This window comes from Aphelocoma coerulescens, chromosome 3 (genome assembly GCF_041296385.1).
Source record: "Aphelocoma coerulescens isolate FSJ_1873_10779 chromosome 3, UR_Acoe_1.0, whole genome shotgun sequence".
In the NCBI taxonomy this organism is placed as follows: Eukaryota; Metazoa; Chordata; class Aves; order Passeriformes; family Corvidae; genus Aphelocoma; species Aphelocoma coerulescens.
In genome coordinates, this window is record NC_091016.1 from 125,874,344 (window position 1) to 125,899,281 (window position 24,938).

General features: G+C 59.1%; 3 protein-coding genes across 5 annotated transcripts; 2 read left to right on the forward strand and 1 right to left on the reverse strand.

The window, feature by feature from the left end:
• The first annotated feature begins 3 nt into the window (after positions 1-3).
• MPV17 (mitochondrial inner membrane protein MPV17) lies at positions 4-6,896 on the forward strand. 3 transcript variants are annotated; one of them, XM_069011972.1, is made up of 7 exons: positions 4-117; positions 3,692-3,807; positions 4,088-4,219; positions 4,431-4,526; positions 6,009-6,041; positions 6,190-6,242; positions 6,318-6,896. In XM_069011972.1, the coding sequence occupies exons 1-7, from the start codon at positions 45-47 to the stop codon at positions 6,385-6,387; spliced, it is 573 nt and encodes a 190-aa protein (XP_068868073.1). In that variant the 5' UTR covers positions 4-44; the 3' UTR covers positions 6,388-6,896. The 3 variants fall into 3 exon arrangements, with proteins under 3 accessions (XP_068868073.1, XP_068868075.1, XP_068868074.1); XM_069011973.1 differs by having other exon boundaries at positions 6-117; positions 4,127-4,219; XM_069011974.1 differs by lacking the exon at positions 4,088-4,219.
• Positions 6,897-9,735: 2,839 nt separating this feature from the next.
• On the forward strand, positions 9,736-10,035 carry UCN (urocortin). Its single transcript, XM_069008692.1, has one exon. It carries the CDS (start codon positions 9,736-9,738, stop codon positions 10,033-10,035), a length of 300 nt encoding a protein of 99 aa, XP_068864793.1.
• An 11,114-nt stretch (positions 10,036-21,149) lies between these two features.
• On the reverse strand, positions 21,150-24,566 carry TRIM54 (tripartite motif containing 54). The gene is given in 10 exon segments (XM_069011975.1): positions 21,150-21,321; positions 21,520-21,558; positions 21,717-21,818; positions 22,159-22,283; positions 22,374-22,396; positions 22,624-22,857; positions 22,981-23,080; positions 23,082-23,324; positions 23,679-23,851; positions 24,306-24,566. Coding segments are annotated over 10 exon segments (1,218 nt in total). The 5' UTR covers positions 24,474-24,566; the 3' UTR covers positions 21,150-21,310.
• Positions 24,567-24,938: the final 372 nt, after the last annotated feature.

The following is a 24,938-nucleotide window of genomic DNA, read 5'->3' on the forward strand; positions in this document are numbered from 1 at the left end:
CATCGCGCCGCGACACGCGTCACCGCGCCGCGACGCGCGGGGCCATGGCGGCGCTGTGGAGGGGCTGCGGGCGGGTGCTGGCGCGGCGGCCCGGGGCGGCGCAGGCGCTCACAGCCGGTAAGGGACGGGCCCGGCTCCCTGCGGCGGCCACGGCCTGAGACCCCCGGCCCCCGCACACAGCCGCCCACCCAGAGCACAGCCCCCCTGTCACACAGGCCGCCCCTCCCCAGCACAGACTCCCCCCTGCACACCCCGCCTCTGGCCCCTGCTCTACCCGGCGCGCCGCCCCCCGCCTTGCACACAGCCCCCAGCCCCGAGCCCCGCTGTGGGGGCACCGTCATAGGCAGGGGAGGACACAGCCGGAGGGCTTCCGGTGCCTCAGGGGTCTGTCTTAGGGGGGAAGAGGTGTTGCCATGCCCCAAGCTCAGCAGGGACCCCTGTGTGTCACACCGGGTGAGGGACCCTGGCCCACTGCTGGCTCAGGAGATCTGTGTCACGGGTCTGCGCTGGAGCCAGAGGGGTAGTGGGGGGCTGTAAGGAGGTGCAGCCCTCACAGACCGGGGACTGTCCTGGGCCCCCCCCTCCCCTGGGAGGGGATGGATGCTGGGCTGTAACACTGGTAATTCACAAGGGCTTGGGTCTTCTGTGTTTGCCAGCACCCAGTGGTGAAGGCATAGGGGTGCTGCCTCAGGAGAGGCTCCCAGGGCCCTGCACGGGGGATTGAATCCCCCTGACACTGCTGCTGTTTGCAGAGCTGCGAGGTGCTATAAATCTGTCCTGGTGCTGGCTCGTGGCTCTGCTGCTCCAAGGGTTTGCAGCCCTGGACATTTGGCAGCTCTGCCCCCCCCTCCTGCTGCCTCCCCCCAGCCTGCCTGAGGCTGAGTCTGGGTGGTGGGAGAGCCTGTCCTGCTTGTGCCATGTGTAGGGGCTGTGCTGCGTTGAGGGTTGGGAGCTGGGGGAGTCCCTGCATGCTCCTTGCACCTCCTGCTTGTGCCCTCCCTGTCACCACCACTTCTCTCTGCCTTGATTCTCCCTGCCCTGCCCTCCTGCTCCCACCAGCCCAGGATGCTGGGAAAGAACAACCCCGGGGTCTAGGGGTGCCCTGCTGAACTGGGGGCTCCCCTCACTGTGCAGTCACTGGCCCTCAGCCCTGATACCCCCAGGGGGGTGGCACGATGCCTCCCTGACTGGCTGTTGGGGCCCTGCCAGGCCGCTTTGCTGTTCCCGCTGTTATTTTTATCGGATGTCATGGAGTCTATTGCTGGTGCCTGCGGCACCGGGTGCTGCTGGCAGCACATTCCTCTGTGCTTGGCAGGAGGCCACTGTGGAGCTGGGAGGGGCTGTCCAGGGCTGGCCCTGCCCGCACTTCCCCTGCCCAGTGTGGCCCTGGGCTGGCTCTGGCCCTGGCTCTGCTCTGCCTGTTGCTGCTTCGCATCGGAGCTGGCGCTGCTGTGGCACAGCCCCCCGTCCCTCGGGGCTCTGTCAGCCTGCGGGGGTGTGGGGCTGAGCCGTGGGGGCCATGGCCTCTCTACGGATGCTGGGCTGCTGCTGGATATGGTTCCCCCATCCCAGCTGTTTCTGCCCTCGGGCTGGGCTCCCCCTGCTGCGGCAGGTGCCCAGCTCCAGACAGGGGGATGTGAGTGCTCCTGCTCTCCTTTGAGCTTCCACCAATGATCCCCAGCCATGGCCAGGCTCAGCCCCCTCAGCTGCTGGCTGTACAATGGTTTGTGCAGCTTCCCATGTCCTGTGCCCTCTCCCAGGTACATCCCAACCTCCAGCCCTGCCTTCTCTTGCTGCTCCCAGAGACCCCAGTGCTGCCAGCTGGGGCCAGGCCAGGGAGCTGCTAGCAGTTGGCTGTGCCCACTGTGTCCAGCCACACTTGCTGGCTGAGCTGCTGTCCGAGGGCTCTGGGGTCGGGCAGGGCTTTGCCTCCTGCATCCTGGGCCCTGGGCCAGGCTGCCAGCAGAGCCTGGACACAGTGGGCAGTAGCACGTGCCTGCAGCCGTGACCCTCCTGTCCCTCTCTGCCTGTGGAGAGCAGTCCCCTGCTCCTGCCATGGCAAGGCCGTGGGCATGTGGGTGGTGCCCTACTTAGGTTTGGGCCCCACTCGGAGTCCTCTGGTCACAAGAACAGCAACCTGGGGGTCAGCTAGGCACCTCGGGCACCAGGCTTGGCTGGGATGGAGGTTCTAACCCCGCTCAGCAGCTGTGGCCGGGCTGTGCTGGTGGCACCCTGGGGAGGCACTGTTGCCAGAGTCATTGCCGGAGGCTGGATCTGGCTGTATCCCCAGGCCCAGGCAAGGATGCACAGACAGGTCTGTCCCTCCCAGCACAGCCTCATCACTGCTGGGCACTGTATCCAGAGCCTTCGGCACCAGATGAGTGACAGCGGTGCCTGCTGTGTTCTCCATGAGTGCCGTGCCCTGCGCGCAGCTCCTGGGACTGCAGCTCCTGGGAGTGCTGCTCACGCAGGCAGCCAGTGCCCTGGCTGTGCTGGCCTGGAGTCCAGCACCTGCTGCCACCCCCTGCCCGGTGCGGTTGTGGCCCATGAGCTGGTGGGACTGCTCTGCCATCGTGGGGTCGTGTGGGGGCTCTCAGGGCTGGGGAACAGACCCTCGGGTCTTGGGGCTGGTCTGGGGTGGGAGATGGAGCCTGTGAAGCACCAGGTGGTGCTGCTGGGAGTGCAGCAGCTCTGTGGGGTTGCAGAGCCTGGGCTGGCCCTGCCGGTCAGCTCCAGGGACTACATGGCATGGTGTGGGGACAGGGAGCTGGGCCCTTGTCCCTGAGGAACCACCGACAAAGTCCGTGGGGCAGGGCTGGTACCGAGCTGGTCATGGCTGGGGCTGTCGGGACAGGGGCTGTGGGGCCAGCGCCCGCCAGGCTGAGGTCTTGCTGGGCTCAGGGTTTCCAAGGACGGAGCAGAGCAGCAGCGGGGCTGGAGACCTGCCAGGGAACCGTCCCAGGGGAGCGGGGAGAGTGAGCAGGAGCCGCCAGGGCCGGGGGAGCAGCTGGGGGGGCAGCACTGGGCCAGCTGAGTTGCGTCGAAGGGGTCAGGAGTGTAGGATGGAGCAGGAGCTGCCAGAGACCCAGCCGGGCAGCACCCCACCGGGGACACTGATCTGGAAACAGGGCTAGGAGCTGTGCCAGCAGCCAGCTGTGGCAAGGGGTTGGGACAGCCTGGGCAGCAGGGAGCACGTTCTGCCCATCCCAGATGGTGAGGGGGCAGGGGGGGTGGACACAGGCAGACAGCTGCTCTCCGGGGAGGGGATCACAGTCGGCAGAGCCTGCCTGGTGTTCAGGGAGAGGTTTGGGGTGCTGTGGTAAAGGTTGTGGTGGAAATCACGGGCAGCAGCTGGGCAGGCTCTGCTCTGAGAGCCCCAGGCACCGTGGACCCTGGATGACAGGTCAGCCCCATGCCCGGGTCACAGGGAGGAGGTGCAGCTGGACACCGTTTCAACCAGAGATGCTGTGGTGTCCTGAGAGGCCTGAGGCACTCGGTAGAGTGGGACACCTATGCCGTGGGGTTTGGTGCAGGCGGTGGGGAGCTGCAGCTGGGACAGAGCCGGCAGGGCTGGAGCAGCCTCAGGCATCCTGGGGCAGGACAGCAGCAGCAGCGGTGCTGGGATGGGGACCCAGCCGTGGGCAGGTCACACAGGGGTCTTTCCTACCTAAATGGGCTCTGCTGGTTGCAGGGGCCCTCATGGGAGCTGGGGATGTAATTGCGCAGCAGCTGGTGGAGCAGCGGGGACTGCGCGGGCACCACTGCCCCCGCACCCTGAAAATGATGGCCATTGGATTCTGCTTCGTGGTGAGTGGCAGTGGGATGGGATGGGATGGGATGGGATGGGATGGGATGGGATGGGATGGGATGGGATGGGATGGGATGGGATGGGGGGCTCCTTCAACAGGGTGGGACTGTGGTGGTGCAGTGTGAGTTTTGCCATCCTGGTGCCACCTCCAGCAGCCATGGACAGGTCCAGTTCCATGGAGCAGGAGCAGCATAGGACAAGCTTGTCCTTGTGGTCCAGGGCTGGAGCAGGGCCATGTAACCAGCCCTGGAGGTCCACAGCCCTGACCCCTGTGACCAGGGAGGGCAGATGCTGCTCCTCACCCCCTGGCTCCTGCAGGGCCCCGTTGTGGGCAACTGGTACAGGATCCTGGATCGGCTCATCCTGGGGAATACAAAAGTTGTGGCTGTGAAGAAGATGGTCCTGGACCAGGTTGGTGTGACATGGGTGAGGGTGTCATGTGGGACTGAGGCAGTGGGATGGGGCAGTGGCGGCAGCCATGTCCCTGTGGCAGGTTTCCATCCTGCTCTGAGAACCCGGTGCCTGAGCTGGGCCCAGCCCCACTGCAGTTTCGCAGGGGCTGCCCGTGGCCAGCCTGGCCCCCAGCACCACAAGCTCCTCAGCCGGGGCTCCTCTCTCACAGGGGGCTTTCGCACCGTGCTTCCTTGGCTGCTTCCTGGGTGTCACGGGGGCCGTGAATGGGCTGTCGGTGCAGGATAACTGGTCCAAGATCCGGCAGGTATGTGCTGCTGCCCTGGGCAGCACTGAGGGGCCCTGAGCAGCTGTGGGGCCCCAGCAGCTCCTCCCTGTGCTCTGGCCCTGACGGCTGCTCCCATTTGTGTCCGTGCCCATGCCCAGGCACTGGGTCCCAGGCCCCTGGCTGCATTGGGTGCCCAGTGCTGACAGTCCGAGTACTGGTGCCAGGGCCAGTTCCTGTGGTGTGGGTGTCCTGTGGGCGAGTACTGGGGTCCCACCTGGGCCAGACGTGGGTGCCATGGGCATGCTGTCCAGCCCTGCTCCTGGCTGGGTCTCCAGAGCAATTACTGAGATGACTCCCATTAGCAGTAATTGCTGGAAACTGGTGTGAACACTGAGTCAGCGTGTCCAGGGTGAGTCACTGGGGAGTGGGTGCCCACCTGCCACAGGCTGAGGCACACTGGGGTGGTCGCATGGCTGCCAGGAGTGGCAACACCAGCCTCAGTCACTGATGCTGCTGGAGCTGCATGTGAAGGGCCCCAGCCTGGCCAGAGCTCTGCCTGAGTGCCATCACCCAGAGTTCATTTCTCTGCATGGGGGCACCCAGTCAGCAGCCTGCTACCCACTGGGCTGCCAGTACGTGCCCCTCATTCTGCCCCAGGGTGCAGGAAGTGAATCTCAGGGTAAGATCACATCACCTCTGCTTTCTCCAGGCTCTCCAGCTGATCTATGGGGTACTCCAAGCCACCCTAAGGGCACACATGAACAGGTCCTGGGCACAGGCAGCACTCTGAGTGCTCCCATCCATCTTCCCCTGCTGCATCCTGACCAGCTCATGCCATGGATTTTGCCTTGCCTTCCCCAGGGAATCCTGCCATGGTCGGTGATTCCTGCGAGCTGTGGCTTCTGGCAAGCCCTGACCTGGAAGGGGGTGATGGGCTGGCAGCTGGGCAGCAGTGCTGGCAGCACCTTCACCTCTGGCTTGGGGTGCATCCGCCTCTCCCCACGCAGAGGAAGCGTCAGCAGAGCATCCATCACCCCGCACCCGCTCACCCCGTCCTGGGCTGCTGGCCAGCGCCAGGAGGAGCCTGGCCTCCTGGCTGAGTCACGGCCAAGCTGGATGAGGGACTTGTCCTGCTGCCACGGGACAGGGATGCGACACGGCCATGACTGTGGCACAAGGACAAGGCAGCACCTTGGCCTCCCAAAGCGGTTGCCCCAGCTCAGTGCCCTTCTCCATCTCTGCCCCGTGGTGCTGAGGATGGGACGGGGGGAGGACTGAGATAGAAAGGGCCTCACAGCCCACACTGGGGAGACGAGCCATCTGTCCATATGCCCGGGCTATGGCACAAGGGGCTCTCAGTGGGGATGGTTCTGGTCACCCTCTCCCTGCCACCCTCATGGACACAGCTGTGGCAAGGCATGTGCAGGGCTGCAGGGGCTCCGTGCCCAGAAGTGTGGAGTTGGGGGGACCAGTGTCAGGGGTGGAGGTCCTCTGAGTGCTCACAGCTCCTTTTTCTTGCAGGACTACATGGATGCCCTGATGACCAATTACTGTGTGAGTGCTGGCAGATCTGTGTCCCTGTCCCTGTCCCGTCTCCATGGGGCTGCCATGGGCTCTGTGGGACACCGAGTGCCAGGCAGGGCTGGGTGTGGGGCAGGGACTCCAGCAGGGCTCCTCACTGCTCTTTCCCTTCTCTGCCCAGATCTGGCCACCTGTGCAGATTGCAAACTTCTACTTTGTGCCCCTGCAGCACAGGTAGTGTTGTGCCCCTGGCCCCCAGTCCCTGGCCCCCTGAGCCGGTGGCTGCAGACCCTGTCCCTCTGTCCCCAGGCTGGCTGTTGTCCAGTGTGTTGCCATCGTCTGGAACTGCTACCTGTCCTGGAAAGCGAATCGGATGTGAGGCAGAAGCTGTGTCCCATCCCTGTCCCCAGCCTGTGCACTGCCTGACCCCACTGCAACTCAGAGCCCTTGGAGTGGGCACACATGGCCGTGGACAGGCTGGGAGATGCAGGGTGGTGGCAGCAACCATCCCGCTCTTTTCTTGCGGGAACGCCATCCCCTGTGGCCACAGCCCCCACTGCCGCAGGGAGAAGATGGTGCCAAGGCAGGCCTGGATCTGCTCTAGTTGTGCTGTGCAGCAACTCTGCCCATGGAGCACTTCTCCATCTGTGCTCAACCATTTCCTAGCCCGTGCCTGCACACAGGGTGCTCCTGCCCCGAGTGTCACTCTGTCCTTCCCCATGGCACATCACGGGGGAAAAGAGGAGCGGAAATGGAGCAGGGCTGGCCCTGGGCTGGCTGTGCCATGGGCACAGAACTGGGGTCACTGCTGGCTGGGGATGGTCCCCCTGCAAAGGGGGTTTGCTGTGGACATTTGGAGCATCAATAAATGGTGGTTTTCACTCTTGATTTCCATGGCCCCTGGGGCTGCCCAGCGTGTCCCCCAGGCCCTGAAGATGCAGTTCCAGAGCAACCATTCCTGTTACAGATTAACAAATCCACTCTGCCTCATCTCAAGGCACCGAGCATGGGGCTAGGGACTGCAGGCTGCTGGGGTGGTCTGCCCCACTGGCTAGAGAGGGGAGGGGGCTCTGGCAGAGGGTGGATGATGGTTTAGGGGGTCATCAGGTCCCACTGCAGCTGTTCATGGGCTGTGATGGTGCCCCCACAGCTGCAGAGCAGTGAAATGAGGTCGATGGAGCCAGAGTCCTGATGCTGGGTGCAGAGTCCCCCCAGGGTCAGGGTGTTCTTGATGCAGGGCTGTGCATCTGGAGAGGGTTCAGAAAGGGTTGGGGGTAGGGCTAGAGCTGGGTCTGGGACAGGGCCACAATCCACCTGTGCCATGTCCAAGACGAGCCTGCCTATCCTGCCAGAGAGAAGTCCTGCAGAGCTGCCACCGCCTGCGCTGCTTCCCGCTGGGAATGTGTGTCCATATTCACCCTACGCTGGCGGTGAGCAGACGCAATCCGGCTCCCACAGTGTGCCTGCCCAGCACATCCCTGCCAGGGGCTCCAAGTGGAGCTGGTGGGACCACGGTAGTTCATCTCACCTCTGTGGAGCCCTCGGCCCTGGCCCCCTCACTGGCGCTATTGCAGCCCCACACATCTGGACAGAGCCATCCCCATGCTGTTGGCACCAGCTGGGCTCTGCCAGCACAGCCTTCATGGAGGGGATTCACTGTCCATCCTTCCACCCTCATCCTACCCCTAGACTGGTTCTGCACTGACCCCAGCTTTGAGGCTGCTGCAGCCAGGTGGGTACAACCTGAAGCACAGAGGAGGGAAATCCTGTGCAGGCCTGAGGGGTGAGGCAGGGGACAGCAGGGGCTGCAGCTGCAGCCCTCTTCCTCCAGGCAGGGCTCACTGGAGCAGCACAGGACTGGGACCAGGTGATGGGACCATGCACAGACAGCACCAGTGCTTTGGGGGCCTCGGGTTCTGTGTGGGGCTCAAGCTCTCTACAGCCAGTGGGGTGGGTGCTGTGGATGGCAGGAATTTGCAGCTCTGAGGTGTTGAGCCTCTTGCAGCTCCCTCTGGGGGTGCAGGAGGCTCTGGCTGTCAGCAGTGAGCGAGCTGCGAGCATGGCAAGAGCCACGTGGAATGAACCACTTGTCCCCAGGAGCAGCCGCCCCAGCATGGGGCTGCCAGGGCCGGGGGGCTGAGCCCAGCTCCTGCTGAGGGCTCTGCCCTGCCACTGCAGGAAGCCGTGCCAGGTGCCAGCCTTCATGCCGGATCACGTCATGGGGGCATGACACCATGTGCTGCTCGCTGCGGGCAGGGCCGTGCCCCACCACCCCTGTGCCACCTGGTGTGGGACACACCGTGCGAGCGGCCAGGCTGAGCTGCTCTGCTCTGCTCTGCTCTGCTCTGCCCCACACTGGCACTGTGGAAGGAGCCTGATGTGGCACCGGCACCGGCATCGGCGCTGGGTGTCAGCTCAGCGGCACTCTGCTGGCAGTATGCGGTGCACTCGGGGTCTGCTGGCCGCAGGGTGAAGCACTCGGGGTCCACTGGCTGTGGTGTGAAGCACGCAGGGGTCTGCTGACAGTGGTGTGGAGCACTCGGAGGAAATGCCAGCAGTGTGGTGCACTCAGGGAGACTGCCAACAGTAGTGTGAAGCCCCAGCAGCCACCTCAACATTTGGCAGCGGTGCCGGTGCCCCGACGGAACACCCTGCATCCAGCACGGCGCTGCCGGCTCCGGTGCCTTCATTCTATGACTCACAGGACTTGGCCGGTGCTACCGCTGCGCTCGGGGCGTCTGCGGCCTCGGCCCCGCGGTTTCACCTCGGCACCGCCCGCTCTGCCCGGGGCACCGAGCCACAGCCAGGCTGGGGGCCCCCACCCGTGACCGTCCTGTCCCGGCGCTGCCGGTGATCGGGGTGTCCCCACGCCCACCCAGGGATCCCCCCCGCCGCCCCGGGTCCCTGTTTGGACGCCGCTGTCTGACGCGGCCGTTCGGCCCGGGAACGCGAGGGTTCCACGCCGAGAATCCGCGGCTCACCCCGGTACAGCCCCCTGAGGGCTCACCGGGAGCTCACCCGGATAGCTCACCGGCCCGGCCCCGCTCACCGACCCCGGGGCGCCGGCGCGTCCCGACCGTTCAGCACCGCGGACAGCGGCGGAGAACGAGACTGGGGATGCGGCAGAGCCGGGAGGGGGATCGGGGAAGCCGGGAGACCGGGAAAGCGAGGATTAGCACGGCCCAATGCACCTGCCCGCACCGCCCCGGCCCCGCCGTGCTTCTTTGGTGGGCGTCAGAAAAGAACCGGAGTGGTGGCTCCCGAGACCGGGGAGAGCAGGCTCTGCCGCTCCGCCCCTCTGTCCCTCAGCCCCGTCCCGCCGCCGGGTACCCGCTCCCCGCCGCCCGGGTGCCCCCCGCCCCCGCCCCCCGCCGTCCGGTGCGTGCCCGGCGCTGACGTCAGCCCGGGCTCCCGGACCGATATAACCCCCGGCCGCGCCGCCGGCTCAGCTCCCGCGGGACGGATCGCGCTCGCTCCGCCGCCAGCACCGGCAGGAACAGGGCACAGCGCACCGGGTACGGGACGGGGCTTGGGAACCGGGCAGGGACAGCACCCGGGCAGGGGGCGCGCAGAGGGGACGGAACGGGGCGTGCGGGCGCGGAGGGGGCTCCGCACGCGGGACGGTCCCCGCGCCGCCGGGGCCGCGGTTCCCGTCGCGCCTCCGCAGCCTCCCCGGTCTCTGCTGTGGCGCTGAGCCCCTGGCCCCGTAGGTGCAGAGGGACCGAGGATGCGGCGGGCACTGCTCACCCTCCTGCTGCTGCTCACCCGCCCGCCGCCTGCCGCCGCCCGCCCCGCCACCACCGACGGCTCCATCCCGGCGGCCGGGACCGGGGCTCAGGACCAGCCGCTCTGGCCGCCGCTGGCGCCGCCGCCCCCGGGGCCGTGGCGAGGGCGGCGGGACGAGCCGCCGCTCTCCATCGACCTCACCTTCCACCTCCTGCGGCACCTCTTGCTGCTCGCCCGCGCCCAGAGCCAGCGCGCCCGCGCCGATTCCAACCGCCGCATCCTCGACGCCGTGGGGCGCTGACCCCCCCCGCAGAATTCCCGGATACCCCGAACGCCCTGTAACCCTGGGGCTGCACCGACCTCCAGCCACCGCCTCGGCCTCTGCACTGTAGGGCGCTCGGCACCAACACCGGCACGGGCTAAACCCGCCTCGGCCCCAGCGCTGGGGCGAGTGGGAGTGGAACCGGCCCCGGCACCAGTCCGCACCGATTTTGTAATAAAACGTGGTGGAAACCCGAGGCGTGAGCGCGTGCGGGGTGGGGGCAGCTGGGGCTATGCAGGGCCAGGGATTGGGCAAACTGGGAACGTGCTCACTGGGAATGGGCTCACCAGCAATGGGGAATGGGGGAATGGGCTTGTCAGCAATGAAGAAGGGGCTCACCAGTGATGGGTAAACAGACTCATTGTGGGTGGTGGAACGGGTTTACCAGGAAGGGGCAAACAGGCTCACCGGGAACAGGGACAGGGCTCACTGGAAAGGGAGAAAGGGCTCAGAAGTAGGAGACAGGATGGGCTGGGCCAGGGCTGGTAGGAGCAGCTGGGCCAGCAGCACAGACCCACCAGCACTGGGAACAAGGCTGTGTGTGTGTGCCTGGGTCAGGAGGTGACACATCATGTTCTTCAGAGGGGATGAGATGCTCACAGCCCCCCAGGTGTGGGAGCAGTAGGAAGCAAAGGGGCAGAGGGATGGGAACAGTGGGTCCTCACCACCAGTGAGCCAGGCACAGGGGGGCTGCACCCACCAGCCCACAGGTGGGGACATGAGCAGGGAAGCAGGCCCTCCCCAGGAGGGCGGGGGGGGGGGGCTGGGAGCTGGGGGAGGGACAGACACAGGCCCTTTGCGGGAGGACATGGCCACCCATGTGGGAGCACCAGGAGTGGGGGGAACCTCTGTGGGGCTGCTGCTGAGTGGGTCAGGGCTGGAGTCATGGGTAGGGAGGGGGGCACTGTGGTGGGCCATGTCTCAGGCCTCCAACCAAGAGGACAGGGATGAAGCCTGCTGAGGCAGCTGGGGGAGGTTCAGCCTCCTTGTGGGTGGCCCTCATCTTCACCGGGGCCTCCAGCTTGGTCTGCGGAAGGTGTCCCTGCCTGCGACACTGGGTGGGACTGGGTGTCCCTTCCCACCTAAACCAGCCAAAAATTCTGTGATAACGTCCCAATACCTGCTGGAAGGGCAGCATGGCAGGGCTGGAGCAGGAAGTAATGTTTTTGTACTTGGGGAGGCCTGCGTGGGGGTGTGGCAGCAGTAGAGATCAGTGCTCAGGGCAGGCGGGAGCGCAGGCAGCACAGTGCTGGCAGGGTGTGCAGCCCCCAGATCTCAGGTGAGCTGCTTTCAGTGACCCAGTGGCTCTGGTAGGAGGCTGCTCCAAGGGGCAAAGGAGTTGGGGAGCGCAGCCTTTGGGAACAAGCTCAAGGCTGGAGATTCCCCACTCCAGGCCCTGCTCCAGCTGCTCATGCTGTGTCCATTGGGACTTGGAAGGGGAAATTCCACCAGAGCATACCAGAGTACCCTGGAGCTAGAAGGCTATGCTGGCAAGAAGGATTGTAGTGGGACGATCCCACCTAGGAGATATTTATACCAGATGGGAGATATTTATACCTGACTTGGACAGCCTGCTTCAGCCAACCCTGACGAGCAGGGCTGGGGCTCGTGGGGTTCTAGGGGCATCTTGCCCCTCATGCAGCTGTGGGTGGCTTCCCAGGTGGAGGGACCACAACCCCTCTGGGCAGCCTTTTCCAGGCACCCTGTGTGATGAGCCTCACTGCAAAAAAACCCCAAATCTTTGGAGGCCAGTTTGTGCCTGTTGCTGTTGGTCCTGACACTGGGCTCCACTGGGAAGAGCCTGGCTCCCTCCTCCTTCCCTCCCATTAGGCAAGCATACACATAGACACCCCAAAACATTCCAATTCGCCCTCATGCAGCAGATGCTCCAGTCCCTTTGGCATTGCTTTGACCCTTTCCTGGACTCCAGATGTCACATCCTTCTTGCCCCAGGAAGCCCCAGCCTGGGCAGGATGCTGCATCCACAGCTCTCCACACATCGTGGAGGGGAGGGCTTCCCTCCTCCCTTCATCCTCCCCATCCAGTGGGCTGTTGTCCACCCAGATCCATTGCGAAGGGACGTCACTGCTGCCTCCCCAACTCAGTGTCACCACTGAGGATTTTGTTGTCCCTCATGTCCTCCAGTAGCTGTAGTTGGACACTTGTGATTAGTAACTACATCATGAATCTCGTAGGCTCAGCTAAGCTTCTGTTTTAAGGAAAGGGGAAGACTATCCATCCCAAGAGCAGTGGGCTGTCTGGATGAGAGGCACCAGGAGTGTCGTAAGCAGGACTGAGCACTACCTGGGGAAAAGGTAATTCCGCTAACAGGAGATCACAATCACTGACTCATTGACCACCTACTCAGAATGGACCCTGACTCAAATGGAGGAAAGAGCTGCACCTGTGGAGTGATCAGCATGAGGAGGGAGATACACCCAGCAAAGAGGAGTTTGCGTCCTAATTAATAAAAGAGTTCTCTAATTGGTAACCAATGAATGCTGGTTCTTTGCTCAAATGTATAAATAATGTAAAGTTCTGATGCTCAGGGAACAGCCTTGGGGAAACCCTCAGCTCCTGGCTCTGCACTAACTGGAATAAAACTAGAAACCCCTTGCACTGATTTGTGACTTGTGTACGCACACCAGGAAGCCCACAGCTGGCACAGCAGTTTGTGATGACCCAGATGGCACAGCCACAGTGCCCTGCCCAGACTGACTGGCCACTCCAGGCAAAGCGGCTGGGCAGGACAAATTCCAGTGTACTCCATCCTTGTGATCGGGTATTTTGGATGACCAGCCTCAACATCAGGACAACCAGTGACTCAATGGCACAACATATTCTAGAGGTATTTCCTTGGTGAGAGGGGTGGTTGGAAATTGCCAACAAGCAGGATTTTGGGTTTGGGCTCTGCATAAGTTGAAGAAAAAAATATTTTGTTTCTACAGTTTGGTGGTGCATGTCTTGGATTTTTGATGTTTGCACACTTTTTCACATGCAGAGCTGGTGATGTGAAAACTGGGATTTAGGTGTGTGCATTGGGATAGTATATGAAACAGTAGAAATTCCACAACTGAAATGAGTTCCTCTGCTTCTGTAGAAATTCCACTTTGCTTTCCTCTAGGATGCATCCTGAAGAGTTACGGTGACCCTATGACTCAAGATAAGTTGAAAAGGCACTGTAGTCAATGGTTACCTCATTCTGAATTAGATGATGGTGAAAAAAGGCCAGAAAACAACAGGTCTTTACAATATAATACAATTTTACAGTTGATGTTACTTTGTAGGAAGCAAAATGAACGGGATGAATTCCCTGATGTAGATCTGGTTTTCACTTTAAGAAATAATTAGTAAACTAAGGAAAAAATGTGGTTTAGTAGATTCAAAAGTATCAAAATGGAATATATTCTTGGGGAAATGAAGAAAAGAAGATAAGGGGAAAGATACTTGTCGTATGGGACAAGAAGATAAAAGAGACAAAAACCCAAAGTCCAGTTATTGGCAGCTTCTCCTACACAAGGATCAGAGCTGGAGGTGGACAGTATATCCAGCGATGAAATGGTGGTTTTGATGCATCCCCTGTTTCCAGTAGGAGCAGGGAGAAAGGTAAGTCGGTATTACAAGCACATTTAGGGCAGCAGATGGACCTGAAGGAGAGGCAGTGGATGTGCATGTGCCCGTCACAATTCAGACTTGCTGAATCAGAAGCAGTGAGCAGGATCATATCACAGAAATCCTAATGGAATGTGTAGTGTGATTAAAACCATGATGTCAATTCATAATCCAAACTGGGAGGTCATCCAGATTGTCCTGGAATATTTGTTTCCCCACGAGGAATGGAGGGCAGTTTAGAAAAGGCTTGAGAAGAAGGCGTTAGGAAAATAGGATTAGATCAAAAGGTTCATGGCTTCCCAAATCCTCACAAATTTCATCCTAAGAATGACTCAGAGTGGGATCTCAATCAGACTGCCTGTGAGATTCACAAAAACTGCATCAGAAAATTATTTTTTGGGACTCTAAGAGGAAGTGAAGAAACTGAAACACCTTGACAAGTTGTATGAAGGGAAGAGGGAGCAAAGCTTTTTATGAAAGACTCTGTGAAGTGGCTCCCAAATGGATGGATTCAGATCCAGCAAGGGAAGGAAGCAGGATGCTGTTTGACAGGCTTTTTGTTGGGCAGTTGGCACCTGCTTTCAGAAAGAAACTCCAGAACAGAGGAGAAGTGGAGGGGATGGTTATTCCCCAAGTGATGCCTGTAAGGATAGGGGAAGAGGTAGAAGAGAAGGAGAAGAGCCAAGAGAAATCACTGAATCCACTGTCGGGGCAGGCAAGAGGCAGAGGGCGAGATGGATTTCAGGGATGAGGCTGGGGGTGAGGGTGGGGATTAACAGCCCTCCAAAAATATCAGAGTGCCCGTTGCAGACAGGAAGGGCACTGGGAAAAGGAGCATCCCCTACTTACAAATGGACAGAAGGGATAATCAGAAGACACAGAAATTGGGCTGGACTGAAGAGGACCAGAGGCATCACCTGTTTCCCTGGCCAACCCTTTGATTCCAGTTAAGCTGGGGAATGAAACAATGGGTTTTCTATTGGATAATGGAGCAGTTCATTCTGTAGTTACACTGAAGGACCTTTAAGCAAAACCAGGGAGGAAATTCCTCAGGAGCAGGTAATCCCTCAGACCATTTCACAAGCCGTGGAATTCACAACTGGGAACACAAAATGACCCCATTACTTTCTCTGCATGCCAGAGTGTCCTTTGCCATTGCTGGGGAAGGATTTGCTATGCCAGCTGTGCAGGTCTTTACTGACAGAAGCAGTGACGTGGTAAATGGAGATCGGAAGTCTGGGCACACTGTGGTCACTACCACGAAGGTATTGGAAAACAACCCATTGCTCATGAACAGCTCGTCCCAGAAGACCAAATTGGGAGCTCTCACTTGTGCCCTGGAATTGAGCTGAGGAAAGGAAGTCAATATTTATACTGGCTCAAAACATGCCTTTGGCATAATCCATGCTCAGGGAGCAGTTTGGGAAGAGCAAGGAGTTTCACAGGCGAGTTCAGAAAAAAAATGAATACCACAATAACACATTGCAAAGCCCCCAGAAAAAGAATCCAAATATTGTAAAGGGAAATCGAAGAGCAGATGCAGCAGTGGAAGAAGCTGCATCGAGGAAACCAAGCTGTGAAAGAGCTTTGATTCCACAAACCTGTGTGGATTCATCTCCAACAAATTATACCAAAGGAGAGGAACAATGAGTGGAACAGCTAAACTGTACTAAAAATAAAGAAGGGTGGTGTTAATAATCCAAAAATAGGAAAAAAAATACAGGGAGGAAACACAAAGCAAGAACTATCCCCTGAGAAACACTGGCAAATGGATTTTACAGAATCACCCAGATGTAATTAATGCAAACATCTACTGGTATTTATCAACCACTTTTCTGGTTGGCTGGTGTTACCAAACAGTTCATATTCCTAAAGAAAAGGCCTTGGAGACCCAAGTCCATCTGTTACAGAATCCTGGACCTGAGGCAGAAATATCAGAGGAAGTGGACAATGCAGTCACCCCACTAATATGGGCCACTAGAATTTCAGGATGGGCTTGGAATGCAGAATCCGCCATTGAACAGGAGTACTCCACTCCAGAAGATCTACAGGACACTCCTCTGGAAGAGGCTGATGGCAAACTCTCCATGGATGGGAGCAGCTTTGTGAAAGATGGAATCTGAAAAGCCGGGAATGCAGTGCTAACTCAGCATGAGGTGATAGAAGCCAAAGCTCTGACTCCCAAAACATCAAAGCAGAGCTGATTGCACTGCCAGAGCGCTGGAGCTCCACAGGATAAGACTGTAACTCAACAGACTGACTCAAAATTTGCTTTTGGAGTGGTCCATGTCCACAGAGCCATTTGAAAAGAGAGAGGGCTGTGAACCTCTAAGAGATCCCCCAGGAAACATGGACAAATAATACAGAGGTTGTTAGAGGGCATGCAGCGGCCTCAAAAGATGGCAATAATGCATTGTAAATCTCATCAGTTCAGAGAAACCCCAGAGAATACTGGATATGGCCTGGCTGACAAAGCAGTTGAGAAGGCTGCTGGTGGGGACATCCTGTTGGTCTTACCCAAGAAATATTGGCATTTGGACAAGGAGGCTGCCAATTACCAGGCTGAAGATGAGAAAGTGGCAAGTTTGTTAGATCCTGAAAATAGTCCTGAAGGATGGCAGATTACATCCAGCAAGCATTCCCCAGCACCTTACGAGGAAGATGGCAGAGGAACAACATAAGTGAACTCACTGAGGAATAGAATCTATGGCAGAAGCATCAAAGCCTCAAGTTCTGAGTGTAAAAGTAACTGCTATCATAAAAAGCGTCACTAAAGAGTGCCAAACCTGTTTAAAGAACAATACACATCAAATCAGACGGCCCACACCCAGGACTGTCAGGAAAGTTGTCTGTGACTAGTAAGTCTTGTGCCAGCTAATGCTTCCTTATTTACTTATATTAGTGATTAATATGTACTAGCCAATGTCTTAGTTTTGAGAACAAGGATTGTGTGTCAGAACAAAGAATGATAAGAGAAGTACATTATGACCTGATCACATAGTTAAAATACTCTCAAGGAGAAAAGATTCATCAGAAGATCTGGAACTAAACCAAAACAAGTCCTCAGAAATTATTAGCATATATGCTAGTATTCAGGAAATGTGATGAATATTTATTAGTTTCAGGAATATAACCTTGTCTGTTAGGTTACTCGGCATGCATGCTTTAAGGAGGATTTCCCATGCATCCAGCACTCCTAATAAAGTAATGTTACCTTTCTAACCCAGCAAATTGGTTGGAGAGTTTATTTCCCAGTTTTCTATGACACCAGGGCTTTCCCCTTTTGCACCAACCAGAGTAGAGAAGTGATTAGGGTTTGTTTAAAAAAATAATACCCAGATTGGGTGTCCCAGAAGGAATTTCTTCAGATATTTATTTCTACTTTACAGCAGAAATGGTGCAAGATATGTCCAAAATTTCACAGATTATTTGGGAATTATGCACCTTATGGATCCCACAGTCCAGTGGGAAGACAGAAAGGATGAATCAGACAATAGAGGCAAATATCCAGGTTACAGCAAGAGGCTCGAGTGGAGCATCATCTTTGACTCTTACAGGAATTTGTGTCATTCCCCGAGTCAAAGCAGGAATGAGCACTCTGGAAATACCACACTGGAAGGCATTCCTGCATAGCCTTGTAACCACACATGGAGATCAGATGTGTGCAAGGGACAAGCAGACCCAAAGCAATATTTAATTTCTCTTTCACAGCCTTTATCCTCATTCACAGGTTTTTGAATCAGAGGCCCCACCCTTCCCTTGGGTACCCCTGGACAGTCTTTTCCATCTGGAGAAGTGGTGGATGTTTGAACATGAAAGGATGAGACTCCACAAGAAAGGTGGGAAGGTACTCTCCCAACAGTGTTAATAGTATACACTATAGTGAAAAGGACAGGAATTGACTCTCGGATCCATCACATGTGTGAAAAGGGTCCCTGAGTCTGGACAAGATATATGGAATTCACACCAAACTGGAAACCTGAAGTTCCAGCTGACTGACAACACAGAATTATGTTCTTTAATTTTTTAATCTGTTTATGTAAATTAATTTTGCAAGTGAAGTGCTTACACAACATGTTGTTACTTTATAGTGATCCATTATATAATATATTGATACTTTACAGCTTGTCCATCAACTGGGAGAATTCAAACTGCAGCAGTAAAACTGCTGGATTTCCTAGTGTCATGATCAGTGAAGGACCCTTTGGATTGGGGAATTTTAATCTTAGATTTCAGTCGGATTTTTGCCCCCATGTTGGGTAAGGGCCTTGAATTTTACAACTCCCCCAGAGAAAGGACAAAGTACTTGGACTAGGAAAACAGTTCCTGTAGCTTAATAACCCCACCCTACATTGATGCTCACACATGAATCGTTCTCTGCAAATGGACACATTGCTCCTTAAGTCCCCAAACCCTGGGAGGATTTTCCATGGGGTTTAACATAAGACAAGAGGAAGGTAATTGGCATTATATGTGGGATGGATTGACCATGGATGGGCACCAGGTGCCCACCAAAGCTGCTCCATCACTCCCCCCTCACTTGGGCAGGGAAGAAAAAATATAAGAAAAGCTCATGGCTCAGGATAAGGACAGAGAAAGCTCACCAATTACTGCCATGGGCAAAGCAGACTTGATTTGGGAAAATTAGATTAGTTTATTACCAATCAAATCAGAGTAGGGTAACAAGAAGTAAAAAAATGCTAAAAACACCTTCCCCTCACCCCTCCCTCCTTCCCAGGCTTAACTTTATTCCCGATTCTCCACCTCTTTCCCTCCAGTGGTGCAGTGAGACAGGAATGGGGGTTACAGTCAGATCACCACATAGTTTCTGCTGATGCTTTCTTCTTAGGGAGAGGAGCCCTTGCTCTGCTCCAGTGTGGGAGGGACAGTCCTCTGCGGACTTCTCCAGTGTGAGTCCCTCCCATGGGCTGTGGCTCTTCACAAACTGCTCCTCTGTGTGTCCCTTCCATGGGGACAGTCCCTCAGGAGCAGACTGCTCCAGCCTGGGTCCCCCACAGGGTCACAGGTCCTGCCAACAAACCTTCTCCAGCATGGGCTCCTCTCTCCACAGGACCAAAGGTCCCTGCCAGGACCCTGCTCCATCATGGGCTTTCCACAGGGTCACAGACTCCTTTGGGCATCCACCTGCTCTGGCGTGGGCTTCTCCAGGGCCTGCAGGTGGGTCTTTGCTGCCATGTGGATCTCCACAGGCTGTGGGTGGATCTCTGCTACCCCTGGGCACCCCTGGGCTGCAGGGGAATCCCTGCTCCAGCACTTGGAGCACTTCCTTCTGCACTGCCCTGAGAGGCCCCAGGGCTCACACACCCTCCCTCCTCTATGGCTGCAATTACCTCTACACAAGAACTTTTTTTCCTCCTTAAATACATTATCCCTGAGGTGCTACTGCCATCACTGGTGGACTCTGCCTTGGCCAGTGGCAGGTCCGTCCTGGAGCCAGCTGGGTTTGGCTCTCTTGGGCATGGGGAAAGCTTCTGTCAGCTTCTCACAGAGGCTGCTGCCCCTGTAATCTCCCCACTACCAAAACCTTACCACGAAAACCTGATACAAACCAAATAAAATGGACAAAATGCCACGAATGGGACATATAGTTGGGTAAGTGATGATGACAGAAGGTGGACAACCCACCTGCCTTTGTGTGAAGTGAAAAAGGGAAAGTGAAAAGACATTCCTTAGGAATGTTAACATGATGTCCCTTATGGAGAAAAAGGCCTTTGGAAGCACAGTTATGGAGAAGAATAAAGAGAAATAATGATGGTTCTTGGAGACACCATTGGACAGGAACTGGAGCAGGCTGCGTGTTAGAATCCATGCTCAGTGCACAGATCATCTTTTCCTGAAATCTCAGCTGGGGGTACAGTTTAACTGGACAAGCAGAGGCATCAGCAAATTCCAGGGTGCTGCCCAGAGAACCAGCTGGTTTGGGAGGGCAGTGACAGGTCATGAGCATCTGGACACAAAGCACAAGGAAGAAAATTGCCCAAAACAGATGAGAACTAAGGTGGGGCTCTCCTGGGGCATCTCAAGCACTGGAGTGGCATCCATGGCACCCAGCTGAGGGGCTGCTGAGTGCTTGTGAGTCCCTCTCAGTCACCTCTGGAGGGTGATGGGGACAAGGGAACATCCCTTAGGGGTGGGGAAAGGCAAATACTGCATCCCCGAATGTCCGGTGCAGGCATGGAGAAGCCACAGCCCCTCTTGCTCCCCAGGTATGACCCAAGCCCTCCCAGGCACGTTCCTGGAGTGTGAAGGAGCAGATGGTGGCGGGGAGCAGCTGGGCTGGGCCCTGGGGTAGGTCTGCTGGCAGCTTGGAGGGGCAGCCCGGGGACACAAGAGAGCAAAGCTGTCCCGCCTGTCGCCCGTCCTACGGGACCCTGCACGCCAGCCCCGAGCCAGCGCCGTGGCCCCTGTGATGCCACGAAGATTTTTGCCTTTTCTTTTATACCTCTGTTATACCTTTTTTACAACTTCTGTATTCTTAGTGCTTTTTGCCTGCATTCTTGGACTTGTTTGTCGAGCTGACAAACTAAACATTTTAGAAGCTTCGTAGCCAGGGATCAGTGTGCCCCAAACCCCAAGGTGCTCTCCAGAACACATTCTGTAAACCAAGATAGAACCATCCAGTAAAAGGCTCTTTGGGGAGGGGGCTCACTTGAGCCTCTCATTGGGGAATCTTTGATAGATATGCTAATTAGTAACACCTATAATGTTATACCCAGTCTTTGGGGGCATATTCAGCGGGGTGCATTTCAGTGCATATGACCTGGACATGTGCACCTAAGGATCCTTAAAATAAATACCAAAGTAAAATCCCTTTTCCCCTTCTAACCGTGTATGACTCTTGATTTTAAGACCAGGAAAAGGCATCACCTGGACGCGCTGCAAGTGTCCCGGTCTGCCGGCTGCCGGGAGGTCCACAGGGCCCAGCCCTTGCTGTCCCCTGGGGTGGCAGCGGGGACCCCCCAGTGGAGCCCAGCCACAGGGGACCCGTCCAGCCCGAGGAGCCCCGGCCGTGCGCATCATCGCCACCATGGCGACGGGGCGGGTGACGCAGCCACCGCTGCCGCGGCCCTCCCGGGGGAGCCTCCCGGGCTCGGGGGCCGCGGGCCCCGGCCCAGCGCTGATGCGGCCGGGTGTGTACTCAGCCAGCTCATCCCGACAGTGTTTGCTCGGAGCACCCGGGGGACGGTGCTGCTGCGGGCACCCAGACGGGGGTGGCGGGGCTGGGCGCCGCCTGAGGACCCTCGCCCCCGAGCAGGGGCTGTGGGCGGGGGGCAGAGTCCCACTCACAGGGCTCCCGAGTCGCACTGGGGCTCTGGGGTCTCAGCCCCTTGCCTGAGGTCCTGGGGGCACTGCTGGGGTGATGGGGCAGGGGCCGCGCTGGGCTAGACCCTGTGGGGCCGGTGCAGAGCTGCTCTGGGGCACCCCCCGCCTGCACCCACCACACACCACACGGGAGAACGTGTCCTCACACACTTTTAATGTTGGGGAGGGGCAGCGCCCATTTGGGGAATTCCAGCAGCAGGGATGGAGCTTGCCTGAGAGTGCCAGGGACGGCCATGAGAAAGGGGTGCCAGGGATGGCCATAGCTGAGGGGTTGCCAGCATTATCCCACAGCTCCACTTCAGTGCTGACCTGTGCAGAAAAGTAGCCGCAGCCCCGTGACCCTGGGACCCACTTCCCACTCCCTGCAGCAGGAAGACAGGGATGGCCCAGGGGGAGCCTGTGGTGCGACCTTCCCATCCACATCCTCATCCCCCTTCCCAGGAGGTGTCTCCTCTGCCCCACAGCACCCCATAGCTGTGCCTGTCTCACAGCCCACGAGGGTCTCACCATGGGGAGAACTTGCTGGCTTCTGCCTCGGCCCCACATCTGCAGAGGGAAAGAGGGAACAAGATAGAGACAGGGATACCCCGGCATCCTGAGGGAGCCGTGCTGCTGCATGTGGGCCATGGCACAGCCAAGCAGGCATGGTGCTGGACACGGCACTGGGCATGACATAGCACTGGGCAGTCACAGCATGCACTCACCTTCAGCAGCTTCGGGCACCTCCAGGCTGTCCAGCCGGTCCTCATCCGTTGCGGCCTCACTGCCGTCCCCAGGTCCATCACCCTCATCCTCGCCCAGTGGCTCTGTAGGCAGGGGACAGCTCAGGTGTGACCTTCCCTCCCTCCCTCCTGCAGTGTGGAGATACACCAGGACATGCCAGGAGGGAGGTGACCAAGCAGGACACTCCAGGATGCTCCCAGGAGGAATGTGACCAGCCCAGTGTGGGAACCAGGGAGAGCCTGGAGCAGGACTGCCCCTCCAGGGTCCCTGGGTGGTGCTACGGGTGGAGTTCACATGCCCAATCCTGTGTGGGAGCCCCACACAGGGTGTGTGGTGGGGGGGACTCTGCTTGTCTGAGGGCTGGGCACCCCAGGCAGTCCCAGTGCCCCCTCGGGACGGCAACAATTTCTCCAGTGCAGGCACCTGTCTGGAACTCGATGGTCCTCAGCATCTCAGCCACGTAGTCCACATTGATGGAGAAGTGGTCCATGTTCTCGTAGCCGGGCTCAGGGCGGCTGCTCATTGATGCCTTGGACATGTCTGTGATCCTGCAGGACAGGGACACCCTGGGAGCTGCAGGGTCCAGCACCCAGAGAGCCACCAGCCACAGCTCTTTTCCCCCCATACTCCCGACTCACTTTTTCAGGAGTTCCTTGGAGTGCTGTGGAGAAAAGCGAGGGGGGATCAGTGTCTCCTAGATATCACCCCCACCGCAGGTCCACCCCTGCACATCCCAGGGGCATCCATAGATCCTTTTGGGTGAGCATAGCCTCCCTGTATCGACCTGTGAGGCAGCCCCACGCCCCTCAGGGAACCATTGCACTACCACACAGCCCCAGGGCAGTCCCAGCCTCCTGTACCCTCCTCTCCCTGTTTCCCTGGCAGGACCTGCAGGTACACGGCCATCTGGGGCTCCTCCATGGCATGGATGGCTGACTCCACCAGTTTGGAGGAGGCCTCCAGGTGGTCTCCATACTGGCGGATGAGCCCACGGACACGCTGCAGCTTGGCCTCCTGCTCGGCCGCGATGCTCTGCAGCAGTTCCTTCTTCCGCTCCTCCAGGATCCCGTACAGCGCGTCAAACCGCAGCCCCACGTGCTGCTTCTGCCGCCGACCATTCTCCTGCCAGACAGGAGTCAGGGCTGCACTGTGCACCTCCTCAGCACAGCCCCAGGGCTGGACCCTCCCAGCCCCACCACATCCCTCCACTGGCACAGCCCCAGGGCCGGATCCTCCGGTCCCAACCTCGATGGTGTGGCAGATCTCCTCCATCTGTGTGATGATGGCCTGGATCCGGTCGTTCCCCGCCACCAGCATGGCGATGCCATCACTGAGCTCGCTCTGGGAGTAGAGGGGATGGGCGTGAGGGTGGCTGTGCGGGTACCCTCGGCCCCCCAAGACCCCGGGGGCCCCCTACCTTCTGGCGCTGGTAGACGGCTGGCAGCGGAGCCACCTCGCAGTCCTTGTGCGCCCCAAACACCTTGCAGAGGGAGCAGGTGGGCACCTCACAGCGCAGGCAGTAGATGTTGATCCGCTCATCCTCGTGCTCCTCACACATGAGGTGCTGCTCAGCCTTGGCATGAAGGGGTCTGCAGGGGGGTTGGGGATGTCAGATAGACGCCCCCAGTCCCAGGGACACTCCCAGCCCCAGAGACACCCTGGCCCCCAGAGACACCCCAGCTTCACGGACAGCACCAGCCCCAGGACCTGCCCAGCCCTAGAGACACCTCTGGCCCCCGGGGACCCTTGAACCCCAGGGACACTCCTGGCACCAGAAATACCTCTGGCCCCGGAGACACCCCCAGCCCCAGGGATATTCCCTGGCCCTGTATGGGCCCCGTGACCTCCCCAGTTCCTGTTGGGATCCCACCCCCAGCCCTCTCGGTGGGTTTGCTGTCACCCGCAGGTCTCGCCCCCCCCGTGGGGTCCCCGCGCCTCCGGACCGGGCCGACTCCTGCTTGTAGATGTCGATTATGTTCTCCACGAGCAGGTTCCGCTGCAATCCGTACACCCCGTGCCGGTCCAGCACTACCTCGTGCCGGCATGACGGGCACCGGAACCGCCCGCCCGACGGCACCGCGCTGGAGCCCCGCGACTGCCACAACGGGTTGGAGGCCTGGGGGGGTAAGCGAGGTGTCACGGCGGCAGCACCCCGCACCCCCGGCACGCCCGGGCAGCTCCCACCCCGGGAGCGAGACCCCCACGGATCTGCGCCCCACAGCCCCCGGGCACGGACACGGAGACAGAGATGGAGACGGGCAAGAGCATGGACACAGGTGTGGACACAAACAAGGACACACACACGGCCCCCGCCTCCCGCCCGCCGTCCCCGCCAGCCGGGAGCGGCCCCGAGCGCAGTCCAGCGGGGGTCCCAGCGGCTGGTCCCGGAGCCGGGAATCCCCGCGCCAGACCAGGCCCCCCCTGTGAAGAGGATCCCGGTGTTCCTGGTGCCGCCCGCCCCTCCGCCTCGCTGGCCGGGGATCCCGGGATAACGGGGCCACCACCCGCCGGCCTGGGGTGCTATGGACGGAGGTCCCGGTGCCTCCCCCCGCCCCACCGGCGGGTCCCACCTGGAACACGTCGTTGGCGCACTTGCGGCAGAGGTTGTGCTGGCAGGGCAGGATGACCACGGGCTTGGAGAACATCTCCAGGCAGATGGGGCAGATGAGCTGCTTCTCCAGGCTCTCCATGCTTCGCGCCTCCGCCAGAAGCGGTTTCAGCCCTACCGCGAAGTTCATGGCCGCGGTCCCGGCCCGGCCCGGCCCGGCCCGACCCGGCTCTGTCCCGCGGCTCCGCTCCGGCCGCCCGGTGTCTGCTTTGTTTCGGCCCCGGCCCCGGCCCCCGACGCTAATTTTAGCCGCCCCCGCCCCGCCGGGGCTGCAGCTGTCGGCGGCGTCGGGTGACACTGAGTCACCGTTCCTGCCCACCCCTCGGGACCCGCTAGTCCCGGTACCGGCTGATTCCCTGGGATCGACTGAATTTCGGGACCCGCTGATCCCCTGTCCGGGGAGGAGCGACCGAGGTTCCGGGGGACCTGGGCTGGCTGGTGCAGGGGCTGCAGGGCTGGCAGTCGTGTTGAGGAGTATGTGCCCCCCTCTGCAGGCAGCAGGGGGGCCCCCCAGATCCCACATCCCCAGCCCAGTGCCAGCCCCCTCTAACAGTAGGGTGGAGGGGCTGATGCCAGGACGCCCTCATCCTCACTC

What these genes read in the sequence shown, in the direction of transcription:
- MPV17 (XM_069011972.1), top strand. Translation starts at nt 45, where the DNA reads ATGGCGGCGCTGTGGAGGGGCTGCGGGCGGGTGCTGGCGCGGCGGCCC. An exon ending in GGCGCAGGCGCTCACAGCCG is followed by an intron (nt 118 to 3,691) that starts GTAAGGGACGGG and finishes TGCTGGTTGCAG; the next exon opens with GGGCCCTCATGGGAGCTGGG. An exon ending in CCCTGATGACCAATTACTGT is followed by an intron (nt 6,042 to 6,189) that starts GTGAGTGCTGGC and finishes TTCTCTGCCCAG; the next exon opens with ATCTGGCCACCTGTGCAGAT.
- UCN (XM_069008692.1), top strand. Translation starts at nt 9,736, where the DNA reads ATGCGGCGGGCACTGCTCACCCTCCTGCTGCTGCTCACCCGCCCGCCG.